This window comes from Myxine glutinosa, chromosome 8 (genome assembly GCF_964187855.1).
Source record: "Myxine glutinosa chromosome 8, kmMyxGlut1.1, whole genome shotgun sequence".
Lineage (NCBI taxonomy): Eukaryota > Metazoa > Chordata > Myxini > Myxiniformes > Myxinidae > Myxine > Myxine glutinosa.
This window is the reverse complement of record NC_136268.1, coordinates 84724450-84739225: the sequence shown is the minus strand read 5'-3', so window position 1 is coordinate 84739225 and position 14776 is coordinate 84724450. Positions and strand designations below refer to the sequence as shown.

Sequence of the window (14776 nt, the reverse complement as noted above, 5' to 3'; positions counted from 1 at the left end):
AACTGACGAAGATCAATATAATAGATTACCGCTATGCAGAGCACGTCAACCGCAACCTCAAATTTCAGCCCCTCCCTTTGTTATCAATTTGTGATCGCCCAATTGACATATTATGGGAGATGTCATTTTGCTTCGAAAAGAGTGCACCAAATTGGCAAGGCATGATGCACTTTCTGCATGAGGAGTGTGATCACCCAGGGAAAGCCTCAATACAGTTTCTCCCAATGATTGATATGAACCCAGGTGACAAAACCTGCATCTTGTCAACTCTTGATTACCTGAGCAAACTTGCATCAAAACACAACATGCCAGCAATCATCACATTTGACCAACCGCTGTTTTGGAAGGCCTCTGAGATAGTGAATGCTCTTCCTGCTGATAACCCAATCCATAATGCAGTGCTACTGCTTGGGAGCTTCCACACATTAATGAATTTGTTGGGTGCCATTGGAAGTTTGATGGATGGAAGTGGACTGAAAGAGATCCTGGAAACAGTGTATGGTCAAAATGCTGTTGTGCACATGCTGAGTGGGAAGGCGGTGCAACGTGCTTTTCATGGCCATTTGCTTGTGGATCAGTGTCTTACACGTCAGGTTGTTGGCAAGATTGTGGAAGTTGACCCTGGGTTTCAAGAACAAGTGGCAGAACTGGAGCGACTGTACATTTCCCTGGAGACTGTCGAAAGTGACACTATAGAGTCTGTGTTGCAATCAGAGTGCATTCATTTCATTGACAATAGATTGAATCAGGAAAGGAATAAACTTGCAAAGGACTCGAAAACCAGTGCACTTTGGATCAACTACCAGCGTATGTTGGGAATTGCAAGGGCACTTGTGGCAGCTGATCGGACGGGGTCCTGGGAGATGCATCTCCAAGCCATATCAGCTTGCTTGCCGATATTTGCAGCTGCTGGCCATCCCAATTACCTGAAGTCAGCTCGACTCTATCTCGAGAAGATGCTTGCGTTAGAGGATGACAACCCTGAGGTTCATCAGAAGTTCCAATCTGGTTATCATGTAATCCGGCGCAGTGACCAATACTGGGCTGGCCTAGGCTCTGATCTTGTGATAGAACAGACATTAATGCGCTCACTGAAAAGCCAAGGGGGGCTGACTCGAGGAAGTGGGATGTCAGAGCACCAGAGAGCAGTTTGGACTCTGTCTTCAACCATATCGTCCTCCTACAACCTTGCTATGCAAGAACTGACCTCGAGTAGCTACTCAACAAGTGAACAACATAAGGAGTTGACAACATCCAGGGTGAGTCGAGATGAAGCTGATCGTGGCAAAGTTGCCGAAAAACTGGACAGCTTCACACCATTTTCTGATGACAAGTCATTGCGCAATATCATCACAGGGGTTACTGCAAATGAGGATGTCAATGTTCATGACCTATTCAAAGTAGGTAGTGACATTGTCAAGAAGATGGATGATCACCCAGCTTACTCCTATTCACACAAAAGGAGTTCTAAAGCCAAGACACTTGCATTCAGCAGGGCAGTCAAAGTTGCTGAGGACCGCACAATAGATCCAGCGTTACTATTCCAGAGGTTCTTAGTGGTGTCACAGACGGGAGATCTCCAGATAGGTGAAGTGATGAAATATGAACTCTGCCCATACCCAATGTCTCTTTTTGAGGCAAAAAACATCCTGCGCCAGCCAGATAAACCACAGTTGGCGGAGGCAATAAGGAATTATGCTACAACCAAATCTGACAATGCTGTCAACCAGACAGTTCCAGGAACAGATCACTATGTTCTTGACGGGGGATCACTTATTCACCGCTTAAAGTGGACAGAGGGATTCACCTACAGTTCCATTGCAGATGAATATGCCTCATTTACAGTATGACACTATGGCAAAGCTACTGTTGTGTTTGATGGTTATGAGGCTGGGCCAAGCACAAAGGACTGTTCTCATCAACGTCGGAATAGAAACAAGAATGCCACCAAGGTTAACATTACGGAGTCAACAAAATTTGTTGGGAAAAAGGAGGACTTTCTGTCGAATGAGTCAAACAAGCAGGCAATGATACTGTTGATTATAGAGGTGTTGCACAAGGAAGGCTGTGAGGTGATCCAAGCAGAGGGAGATGCTGATGTTGAGATTGCAAAAGCGGCCGTCGCAAATGCGGCTTCCAGATCTACAACCCTCATTGAAGAAGATACAGATCTCCTTCTCCTCCTGCTCTTCTATATGGTGGAGACAAACTGCATTGAACTCTATTTCCGTTCTGACAAGGCAAAATCAAATGTCTACAATATCAAAGTCCTTCAGCAGATACTTGGAAATGCAGCCTGCAGAGATATATTGTTCCTTCATGCATTAACTGGCTGTGACGCAACGTCTCGTGTCTTTGGGATTGGAAAGAAGTCAGGGTTTCAAATAATCATCAAGAAAGAAAAGGAACTGATAGACAGCTCAAAGGTGTTCTGTAAACCACAGCAGAGTCAGGATGTTATTGAAACTGCAGGCTGCAGAGCAATGGTGGCATTGTTTAAAGCAAATCAGAACGACTCATTGGCATCGATCAGATACAACATTCTCTGCAAAAAGGTTGCAAGGGCTAAGGCATTTGTCACTCCTGAAAGACTGCCACCCACATCCGCTGCCTGCAAGTTTCATTCTCTGCGGACCTATTACCAGGTAATGGAATGGATGGGCCTTTGTTGTGGAATGGAGCCAACGGAGTGGGGATGGAAGGTAGAAGGAGGAAAACTTGTTCCAGTGATGACAGACAAAAGCCCTGCTCCAGACATACTACTTCAGATGATTCACTGCAACTGTTCAGGGGGGTGCAAAACACTAAGGTGTTCATGTAGGAAGCATGGATTAGAGTGCACCAGTGCATGTGGACATTGCCAGGACAGCAACTGTGACAATATGAGTGTTGAACCAGACATAGAGGAGGAGGAGGAGGACGATGAAACTGGAATCTAAGACTAGAAGGCATATGGTACTTCCACATGTGTCAAAATTGTCCAATTTTTTACATGTGGCTTTCCATGTCATAGACTGGCAGAAACAATCAAAGAACATATATTTGTGCAAATATTTACTTTAAATTGCGAATGGTCTCAGGATTAGCACTGGATAAACTACCAGCAACGATCATAATACAAATATTGGTGCAAAATTTACTTTAAATTGTTAGTGGTCTGATGATTATCAGTCAATTTTTTTACGTTTTATCTGCCGGCAGCCATCTTGTTTTCTGACGTCACTGAGGGACTTTCCCATGCGTCAAAATTGTCCAACTTTTAATATGTTGTCTTCCACTTCATAAACTACTAGAAATAAGCATAAAACAAAAATTTGCAATTTTTTTGGGGTCAGGCAGTATATTGACCCGTCTATTAATATGGAACATCGCTGTGAGCGAGTCTTGGATTCCGACTGGATCTCTGGGTTTGTAACAACAATGGGAAAATGGTTAAACAGGGGAAAAATAAAGGTTGCTTTGTTCGTTATTCTTTTCATTCAAGTCGAACAGCAAACTTCAATGAAGTTGCAAAGCCAAAAAAAATCTTCTTCATCAATCGAATGCTCTTTATATGGCACTTGCAAGCTCTTGGGGGCCATTTTTGTTATTTTAACAGAGACGAAGGCTCATGAAAGAGCTGTCACAGAAATCATGCACAGCCGGGTGAACCCTACAACAACTATTTGTAAGATTCACCCATCTGCAGACAAAAAACGAGAAAGAAGGAAAGGAGAGATGCAGGACAAATAAACAAATAAATCATGCATAACAAACACACACCTAACCAAACCTTAAGCACACCTAACCTGACCTAACCTACTCTAACCTAACCACAGAATGTACACAGCAATTCACCAGCACACAAATCAATACACAGGCCCTCGATATATAATGAAATTCCCCTTCCTGTAAATATTGATGCTGTAAGATGAGTTAGGAGAATGGACAGGAAGGGATCTTCTACCAATTGACATGGGACAAATCAGTTTGAAGTACAAGATGTTATTAAAAGTCTGAAGAACCTGAAGGCACCGGGAGTGGTTAACATAAATGTTGAGCTGTACAAATGCAGTATAGAAGGCTCAACATATACCCTACATAGATAAATGAGATACGGAAGCAATAAAAATCCTGAGGAATGTAAATCCTACTATTAATTGGCAAACGATCACTGTCTTGGACACCAATACAAATATTTATTTTGGACCTTAGGCATCAAAAAGATACGTACATCGAAGAAACAGTTTCAAATGGAGCAGCTCGCCGCCATTAGAGCATTTAAATTGCATCAGATGTGGAAATAAATGTGAATTGTTGCCCCCAGCTTGCCGGCTCGATGGCGGAAGACGCCATCAATTTGAATTTTTTCCGTCTCCATCCTTACCGAGCCGTCTCCATCCTTACCGAGCCGTCTCCATCCTTACCGAGCCGTCTCCATCCTTACCGAGTTTAGAATCCCGTGCTGGCACGGGCAACCTGCTAATGTGCAACAATTCACAAATTAGAGAGGTTTGCAAGTTTACATACCTGGGGTCCAAGGTTACCATAATAGGAGGGGAAGAGACAGATGCACTACAGCAGATACAAAAAGGAAAGTGGGGCATCACGAAACTCAAAGAAGCATAACATCAAAACGAAGAAGAGGATCTTTAACAACAACGTTAAGTCAGTCCTCTTATTTGGATGTGAATCGAGGAAAATCACCAAAGAAATAGCATGCAGACTACTAGAGTGCAGACATTCAGACTACTAGAAATAGCATGCAGACTACTAGAGTGCAGACATTCAGACTACTAGAAATAGCATGCAGACTACTAGAGTGCAGACATTCAGACTACTAGAAATAGCATGCAGACTACTAGAGTGCAGACATTCAGACTACTAGAAATAGCATTCAGACTACTAGAGTGCAGACATTCAGACTACTAGAAATAGCATGCAGACTACTAGAGTGCAGACATTCAGACTACTAGAAATAGCATGCAGACTACTAGAGTGCAGACATTCAGACTACTAGAAATAGCATGCGGACTACTAGAGTGCAGACATTCAGACTACTAGAAATAGCATGCAGACTACTAGAGTGCAGACATTCAGACTACTAGAAATAGCATTCAGACTACTAGAGTGCAGACATTCAGACTACTAGAAATAGCATGCAGACTACTAGAGTGCAGACATTCAGACTACTAGAAATAGCATTCAGACTACTAGAGTGCAGACATTCAGACTACTAGAAATAGCATGCAGACTACTAGAGTGCAGACATTCAGACTACTAGAAATAGCATGCAGACTACGAGAGTGCAGACATTCAGACTACTAGAAATAGCATTCAGACTACTAGAGTGCAGACATTCAGACTACTAGAAATAGCATGCAGACTACTAGAGTGCAGACATTCAGACTACTAGAAATAGCATGCAGAGTACTAGAGTGCAGACATTCAGACTACTAGAAATAGCATGCAGACTACTAGAGTGCAGACATTCAGACTACTAGAAATAGCATGCAGACTACTAGAGTGCAGACATTCAGACTACTAGAAATAGCATTCAGACTACTAGAGTGCAGACATTCAGACTACTAGAAATAGCATGCAGACTACTAGAGTGCAGACATTCAGACTACTAGAAATAGCATGCAGACTACTAGAGTGCAGACATTCAGACTACTAGAAATAGCATGCAGACTACTAGAGTGCAGACATTCAGACTACTAGAAATAGCATGCAGACTACGAGAGTGCAGACATTCCGACTACTAGAAATAGCATGCAGACTACTAGAGTGCAGACATTCAGACTACTAGAAATAGCATGCAGACTACTAGAGTGCAGACATTCAGACTACTAGAAATAGCATGCAGACTACTAGAGTGCAGACATTCAGACTACTAGAAATAGCATGCGGACTACTAGAGTGCAGACATTCAGACTACTAGAAATAGCATGCAGACTACTAGAGTGCAGACATTCAGACTACTAGAAATAGCATGCGGACTACTCGAGTGCAGACATTCAGACTACTAGGAATAGCATGCAGACTACTAGAAATAGCATGCAGACTACTAGAGTGCAGACATTCAGACTACTAGAAATAGCATGCAGACTACTAGAGTGCAGACATTCAGACTACTAGAAATAGCATGCAGACTACGAGAGTGCAGACATTCAGACTACTAGAAATAGCATGCAGACTACTAGAGTGCAGACATTCAGACTACTAGAAATAGCATGCAGACTACTAGAGTGCAGACATTCAGACTACTAGAAATAGCATGCAGACTACGAGAGTGCAGACATTCCGACTACTAGAAATAACATGCGGACTACTAGAGTGCAGACATTCAGACTACTAGAAATAGCATGCAGACTACTAGAGTGCAGACATTCAGACTACTAGAAATAGCATGCAGACTACTAGAGTGCAGACATTCAGACTACTAGAAATAGCATGCGGACTACTAGAGTGCAGACATTCAGACTACTAGAAATAGCATGCAGACTACTAGAGTGCAGACATTCAGACTACTAGAAATAGCATGCGGACTACTAGAGTGCAGACATTCAGACTACTAGAAATAGCATGCAGACTACTAGAGTGCAGACATTCAGACTACTAGAAATAGCATGCAGACTACTAGAGTGCAGACATTCAGACTACTAGAAATAGCATGCAGACTACTAGAGTGCAGACATTCAGACTACTAGAAATAGCATGCAGACTACTAGAGTGCAGACATTCAGACTACTAGGAATAGCATGCAGACTACTAGAGTGCAGACATTCAGACTACTAGAAATAGCATGCAGACTACTAGAGTGCAGACATTCAGACTACTAGAAATAGCATGCAGACTACTAGAGTGCAGACATTCAGACTACTAGAAATAGCATGCAGACTACGAGAGTGCAGACATTCAGACTACTAGAAATAGCATGCAGACTACTAGAGTGCAGACATTCAGACTACTAGAAATAGCATGCAGACTACTAGAGTGCAGACATTCAGACTACTAGAAATAGCATGCAGACTACTAGAGTGCAGACATTCAGACTACTAGAAATAGCATGCGGACTACTAGAGTGCAGACATTCAGACTACTAGAAATAGCATGCAGACTACTAGAGTGCAGACATTCAGACTACTAGAAATAGCATGCGGACTACTAGAGTGCAGACATTCAGACTACTAGGAATAGCATGCAGACTACTAGAAATAGCATGCAGACTACTAGAGTGCAGACATTCAGACTACTAGAAATAGCATGCAGACTACTAGAGTGCAGACATTCAGACTACTAGAAATAGCATGCGGACTACTAGAGTGCAGACATTCAGACTACTAGGAATAGCATGCAGACTACTAGAAATAGCATGCAAACTACTAGAGTGCAGACATTCAGACTACTAGAAATAGCATGCGGACTACTAGAGTGCAGACATTCAGACTACTAGGAATAGCATGCAGACTACTAGAAATAGCATGCAGACTACTAGAGTGCAGACATTCAGACTACTAGGAATAGCATGCAGACTACTAGAAATAGCATGCAGACTACTAGAGTGCAGACATTCAGACTACTAGAAATAGCATGCAGACTACTAGAGTGCAGACATTCAGACTACTAGGAATAGCATGCAGACTACTAGAAATAGCATGCAGACTACGAGAGTGCAGACATTCAGACTACTAGAAATAGCATGCAGACTACTAGAGTGCAGACATTCAGACTACTAGAAATAGCATGCAGACTACTAGAGTGCAGACATTCAGACTACTAGAAATAGCATGCAGACTACTAGAGTGCAGACATTCAGACTACTAGAAATAGCATGCAGACTACTAGAGTGCAGACATTCAGACTACTAGAAATAGCATGCAGACTACTAGAGTGCAGACATTCAGACTACTAGAAATAGCATGCAGACTACTAGAGTGCAGACATTCAGACTACTAGGAATAGCATGCAGACTACTAGAAATAGCATGCAGACTACTAGAGTGCAGACATTCAGACTACTAGAAATAGCATGCAGACTACTAGAGTGCAGACATTCAGACTACTAGAAATAGCATGCGGACTACTAGAGTGCAGACATTCAGACTACTAGGAATAGCATGCAGACTACTAGAAATAGCATGCAAACTACTAGAGTGCAGACATTCAGACTACTAGAAATAGCATGCGGACTACTAGAGTGCAGACATTCAGACTACTAGGAATAGCATGCAGACTACTAGAAATAGCATGCAGACTACTAGAGTGCAGACATTCAGACTACTAGGAATAGCATGCAGACTACTAGAAATAGCATGCAGACTACTAGAGTGCAGACATTCAGACTACTAGAAATAGCATGCAGACTACTCGTGTCTCATTTGCAGCAGCCATAAAAAAAATCTTGAGTCTTCTGGACTGACATGGATAGTAGAGGTTGAAAGGCTAACAGGGACGAAAAACATTACATAGCGGATCAAAATTAGGAGGGAAAGATGGATTAGGTCAGGCGCTGCATGGAGAATCACAACACAGACCGAAAATAGCAATATGCTGGGCACGTGACAGGAAGAGAAGGATTGGATGGCAAATAGAGACCTGCTGACGCACCGGCGAAGAGGAAATGAAAGGAGTGAAGGTCCCCTGGAATAAAATCCGAACGTAGGCCCAAGACCGCCAAAAGTGGCGAAAGTTCATAATAAGCTCTATATGGCAGAAGGCATGATTGGGTAATAAGCCCGTCGAATTAAAATACAGCGATCGAGTCCAATACAAGTCCCTGAGCATGTTCCCAACAAGTGTGGATCATTTGATGCCTATCAACTTGAGCACCCACGCGTGGATGGGGGATGGCAGGTCGGAGGGAAGCAGTGCGGGAAGTTGAACCATAACGCCTCGTGGTTTTATCGATTTCCACGACAGTGAGGAAGGATAGCCCAGCATTGCCACCTACGGGGAGTTCGGGCACAGCACACGAGTTTGCTTTTAATAAAGGTTTCTTGGCTCATGGAAAAGCGAGACAGTTTGTCAACACCTGATCATGTTGGACCCCGCATCCCACCCCACACTCACACTCTCTGGGCTCGTCTAGCCCGGGCTCGCTAGGCCCAGCTACAAACTATCATCCTGGTGTTTTACAGGCTGGGCGAGGCATAAATTTGGTCACAATTGGGTGTATTGCTGTGGCATAATTTTAACATCCTTCTGGCCCGACTTCTCAATAACTTTGGCCTACTAGTCTTATTGTCGAACTTGGCATGACACCTGTTCACCTCCATTTCCTAAAGACACGCACCTACATTTTAATTGGGAAGGCTCCATGTTACGGAAATGTCAGAAATCTGCAGCATTATTACAGCAATAACCATTCCAAGTTAAAAGCCAGGCAGCTCTCTGACTTGTGGCATCTTCATACCTGCTGTACACATTTATAAAGCAAATGCTGCTTTGCAGTGCGAGTAAAATATGCAGAGGCAGGTAGGGAGGGTTTGCTTAATGTCTGATAAGCTGGTGTAGATATGGCGCAGTTAGTACCTTTGAGCTGTCTAGTTTGGGTTCGATTCCCGACCAGACCATAAACTGTTGGATTGGTGATTTGCAGGCGAGAGGCTGCATCACATCGTGCACCGATCCTCAGATGGACATTAAGCTCCATGTCCCATCTGCTAGCATAAGTTAGTGGATGTTCAAGATGTTTCATGAAAAGTAGACAAATTATCGCCAGACAAAATGACAAATTCCTGCCGAAACCACCTTCAGTCGAATGTCTGGCCTGTCCAGCCGGTTCGTGAAAGACTTGGCCCAAATTTTTTCCCAGCCAACCCCATACGATGCTGGGAATAATTGGTGTTGTTAAAGAAATGGTGATGTTGTAAGAGGTTTGGTGTTCTTGGGGACTCTAATATATCAGGTTCAATCCTGACTGTTGCCGCGTCATACCAAACACCATGACAACGGTCCTGCTCCTCGTTTGACGTGTAGCATTTAGAGGTTAGAGTACGGATAAACTCCGTGGGTTTTGGCACGCCATGACAGGATGCCGGGCTGGGATTCAGACCAGGTTAGACAGCTAAGGAGTGAGTGTGCATACCTCGAAGGCCATCCTGCCAGCCAAGCTTCTCTAGTCTCAAAATATAACAAATAAATAAATTACTGCAAACTTTGTATTGCTCCAATGTCGAAACGCATGTTACAATAACCTTTGTCAGAAAACAAACAACAAAAGGATTGTGTTTTGCTTACCTTGGTGTGGGGAGTCGTTTCAACAGAACCCAGTGATAGAGTGTTGTTGGCTGGCCACTCGAGCATGGTGGCGTACACTACTCCGTTGCTGGTGGTATACCTTTGCGAAGGAAAATGAGGGAAAATTTACCATGGGACACTGAAACAATAATGGAAATTATGTGAAAAGCCAAATAATCATCATAATTTAATATAATGCACACTGTGGCTGCCGGTTGCATCATTTATGGGAGCACGGCTGTGCCGCTCATGCAGTACCCCCTGTTTCCAGTAAGCTGGAACTCATTTTGTCAACCTTGGAAGGATGACAGGCCAAGGCAACCCACCTGGTGTTATTTAATGGAATGACAGGGGTCAAACTCAAGACCCTAACATCTTAAGCCAGCCACCTAACTACTAAGCCAACACCAGGCAAACCCCAAATGAAAATCTTCCCCAAAAAAAAAACACTTTTTAAACAACATGGTCCACTCCAGGAATCATCTTCATGCATGACAATGCACCTGCTCACAGGGCCATTAGAGCAAGGAAAGGTCTTGTCAAGAGCAAGGAAAGGTCTTGTCATGACACCCTGGCCTGCCATCTCACCAGATTTTAATCCAAATGCCTCAACTCTGTGTTTGCCTCAAAATCTTTAGTCCTAAACCCATCTCTCTCTGTTCCCACCTTTCCCAGTCGAACCCAACTGCTCCTGGACTCTGTGTCCTTCTCTCCTGACAAGGTGGAGGAGTTTTTGTCTAACCTCGACTCTGATTCTGCAACTGGACCAGACGGCATCAGCCCACGGGTCCTAAAATCCTGCTCTGCCACTCTATCTCACCCTCTCTCTGTTCTTTTCACCCTATCTTTTGCTCAAGGTCATCTGCCAGCATCCTGGAAATCAGCAAACATTACCGCTTTACACAAAAAAGGTGCAAAAACAGATCCTTTTAACTACAGACCAATCAGCCTGCTCCCAATTATCAGCAAAGTCATGGAATCCATCATTGCTTCGGATATGAAATCTTTCCTCTTCTCCAATGGCTTGATCTCTGATCATCAATTTGGATTCAGACCAGGTCACTCTACTCTGGACATGCTGCTTCTCCTGTCTCAACAATGGATGGAGGTCCTCAATGCCAAACAGGAAATTAGAGCTGTCTCCATCGACATATCACGTGCCTTCGATATGGTCTGGCACCCAGCTCTGCTCACCAAACTCTACTCCTATGGTATCCATGGAAATCTCCATGCATGGCTTGCGGACTTCCTCTCTGGTCGTAGTCAACGTGTGGCCCTGAATGGATTTCTCTCATCTCCCCTTCCTGTTCAGGCTGGAGTTCCCCAAGGCAGTGTGCTGGGCCCTGTGCTTTTTCTGGTCTTTATCAATGATCTCTCCGACTCTCTGGAAAATCCTCTCTATCTCTTTGCTGATGACTCCACTCTCTGCCGCTCCAATCCTCTTCCCTCAGATCGGCAGTCTGCAGCCTCCTCACTCTCTGAAGACCTGGACAAAATCACAGACTGGTCAAACAAGTGGAACATGTCTTTCAATCCTGACAAATCTCACACTCTTACTATGTCTCTCCGAAAAGATCGACTGGACAACCCTCCCATCTACTTTCTCAACAATCCTCTCCAAGAAGTTCTGTCGCTCAAGCTTTTGGGTCTCACTATCTGCCATGATCTTTCTTGGGAAAACCACATTTCCAAGCTGGCCTGCAAAGCCAGTCGCCGACTGGGCATCCTCCGTCGTGCGAAGTCCTTCCTAGGCACACCTGAGCTCCTCACCACATACAAGGCTTTCATCCGCAGCTCAATGGAATACTGTTCTCCCCTATGGGCTGGTGCTCCTGCCTCACACCTAGCTCGGCTTCACGCTGTTGAAACCAAAGCTTTCAGAATCATTGGAATCTCCCGCGATGAAGCTATCTCTGAGGGCCTTTCACTCACTCACCGCAGGCAGGTAGGTGGTCTTTCTGTCTTCTACCGACTCCTCTCCGGCCTTGCTCCCCCAGCTCTCTCTGTGCTCTGTCCCCCAAATATTCCTACAGGTCGTACAAGATCTGCCAGCAAGCCTCTGATGGTTAAACTGCCAAAATCTCGACTCTCTGCTCACCTTCACTCCTTCATTCCTCTTTTCTCCCGCCTCTGGAACAAACTCCCACACTCCCTTCAATCCCACTCCTCCCTCCAGGTCTTTAAAACAGCTGTTCACCACCATCTCTTATCTTCCCCCATCCAAAACCTTGATCTTTTCTACCCCCGCTAATTCACCCCAGATCCACCTTGTTTGAAATTCCAACTTCTTTCCTGGAAGTCCTGGCAGTGTCCATATGTTTTATACCTCTCCCACCGCCCCCTTCCCATGCCCCCCCCCCAAAGCCCTCGCCCTCTCTCAGATCTCTCGATGTCTCCATGTCTCTCGGTCCCTGCTCTCAAATGTTGTGTTTGTGTCCTTCCCCCTCTCTCCCCATCTTGTCTACCGCTCCCGATGTTATATGTTTTATGTGTCGGTTTGTCTTTCTGTGTGATTAATGTTCGCTCTTTCACGAGCCTCGATCTTGTATACAAAAAAAATAAATAATAATAAATAAATAAAAATTGATCATCACTGAGATATCATTGGTCGTCGTGTTTGAACCCTGCCCAGATAGCCCCAGAAACTTGATGAAACATGTGCTGATTCGGTTGTGGAATGTCATGCTCCAGGCTCAGATTAGAGTGCTCATATGGTCAATGCGACGATGGTGCAATGCAGTTGAACGTTGCTTGAACGATTGCTGCCAAAGGTGAACACACCCAACATGGAGATTGTTACTTCAACATTCAGTTCAATGTAGAAACATTCTCTACAACACAAAATTATGTGATTGGATCACAATTAAATGGACAATTAAATATTCAGCATTTATCGTTGTCGTTGGTTTGCACATCATCTGCATCCCAATGTGTCACATCAAAAAATCGCATCAACAAACCACATGTTCGGTCGCCGGTGTACAAGAGGTCCATGTGGTTGTTGTTGGGGTCGATTTTTGAAATGTGCAGCCATTGGTCGTACCGCTGCTGGACCTCACCCACATTTGTCGCTCGACTCCACCCACCATGACACCCAGACAAATTAATATGGCTGCCTTCTTGTTTTTTTGGTGGGCCTAAAACATCAGGCCTGTATCTGAAGGCCTACAACATCAGGCCATCAGGCCACACTGTATCTGAAGCAGGAGGTGTCCGACTACCTCCAGGCAGTGCCACATGAGACCTACACGAAAGTTGGACAGAACTTTGGAGTCCGGATCATTGCCTGTCTGAACCGCGGAGGGGCACACACCGAGAAGGTCAATTATAAGGATTTTGCGTAAATGCCAATTTCACACCTTGGCCTCTCACTGACTCTAGCAGTGATTTACTGCAATAGTAATCAGTGATAGAAAATACCATGTCATAAACTTTCAAGAAATGTTTGATTCACGTTCCTGAGGTTTCTGTTTCTTTGTAAATAAATGTTTAAAGTTGTATCACTCTTTTTGAAACACCCTGTAAATTCTCAATTATATAAACCAATCCACCCTGGAATATGTTCTTTTTGGAATGTTTTTTTTTTTTGAGCATGGAATACGTTCTCTGTTTTTTTCGAGCATGGAATATGTTTTTATTTTTTTAGAAGCAACACACAAAATAACTTACAAATCTGAACTTCTCACAGCTTACAAAGCTTTTGTCGATATGTGGCGCGCCACGTAAAAGGAGGACTTACGGGTGGTCAGAAAACGATGAAAAGTCAGTTTACCCAAGGAACACTCATAAGCCCCCTTTTCCCCTTTTCACGTGGCGCGCCATATTTAAATGGAGGATTGCTCTCTCTTATAAAGGGCATGCATCACATCACATAGTTCACACCTGTCTCTCCTGGATGCTGTGGAATCCAAAGCTCTCACCACCAGTGGCATCTCCCACAAATAAGCGAAGCACAGGGCATGATGCTCTCTTGTAGACAAGTTGATGGCGTCTCTATTTTCTTGTGCGTCTTCTCCAGTCTTACTCCATCTGTTCTTACATCCCTTCACAGTCCGTACAGATTGCAGGCATACAGATTGCAGGATTGCACCACTTCGTAAACTCGCAATATCCAGACTAACTGCGCACCTTTCTTTCCATATTTTTCCTCTATAATTCTGCTTGTTCTCTTTAGTTAATTGGCTGTTCAATTTCACTCTTCCCTTCAATGCTTCAAAGCAGTAAATCATCACTTCAGGTTAACTTTCATTCCTACTCATGATCTTCTTCGTCCTCATGTTCGTCTTCCTGCATAGTTACTGACAGTACCACACCCATGGTCTGGTACCACACTCATGAACCCCTGACTTCCCAGGCCCAACCCAGACGTCGAAAAGGACTTCTAGCTCACAACATACAGAGAAATGAATATCACTGCTAAGGTAAGTGAATCTGTCTGTGGCCTCAATATCCTCACCACAGACAGGTATAGACAAGATAGTAGCATCCAATATATCAATGAAAGCCTAGATCTTAGTCTTGAACAAGGAAATCCAAAATTCCAGTGACTCTGA

General features: G+C 44.0%; 1 protein-coding gene across 1 annotated transcript in view; it reads right to left on the bottom strand.

The window, feature by feature from the left end:
- Positions 1-4158: 4158 nt before the first annotated feature.
- The window catches only part of LOC137432653 (tissue alpha-L-fucosidase), a 54188-nt gene continuing 43570 nt past the window's right edge, over positions 4159-14776 (bottom strand). The window contains exons 9-10 of the mRNA XM_068124740.2: positions 10224-10323; positions 4159-8930 (exon numbers count right to left, since the gene is read on the bottom strand). Coding sequence (XP_067980841.2) covers positions 8787-8930; positions 10224-10323 — 244 coding nt within the window. The 3' untranslated portion in view covers positions 4159-8786. The remainder of the gene's footprint in view (positions 8931-10223; positions 10324-14776) is intronic.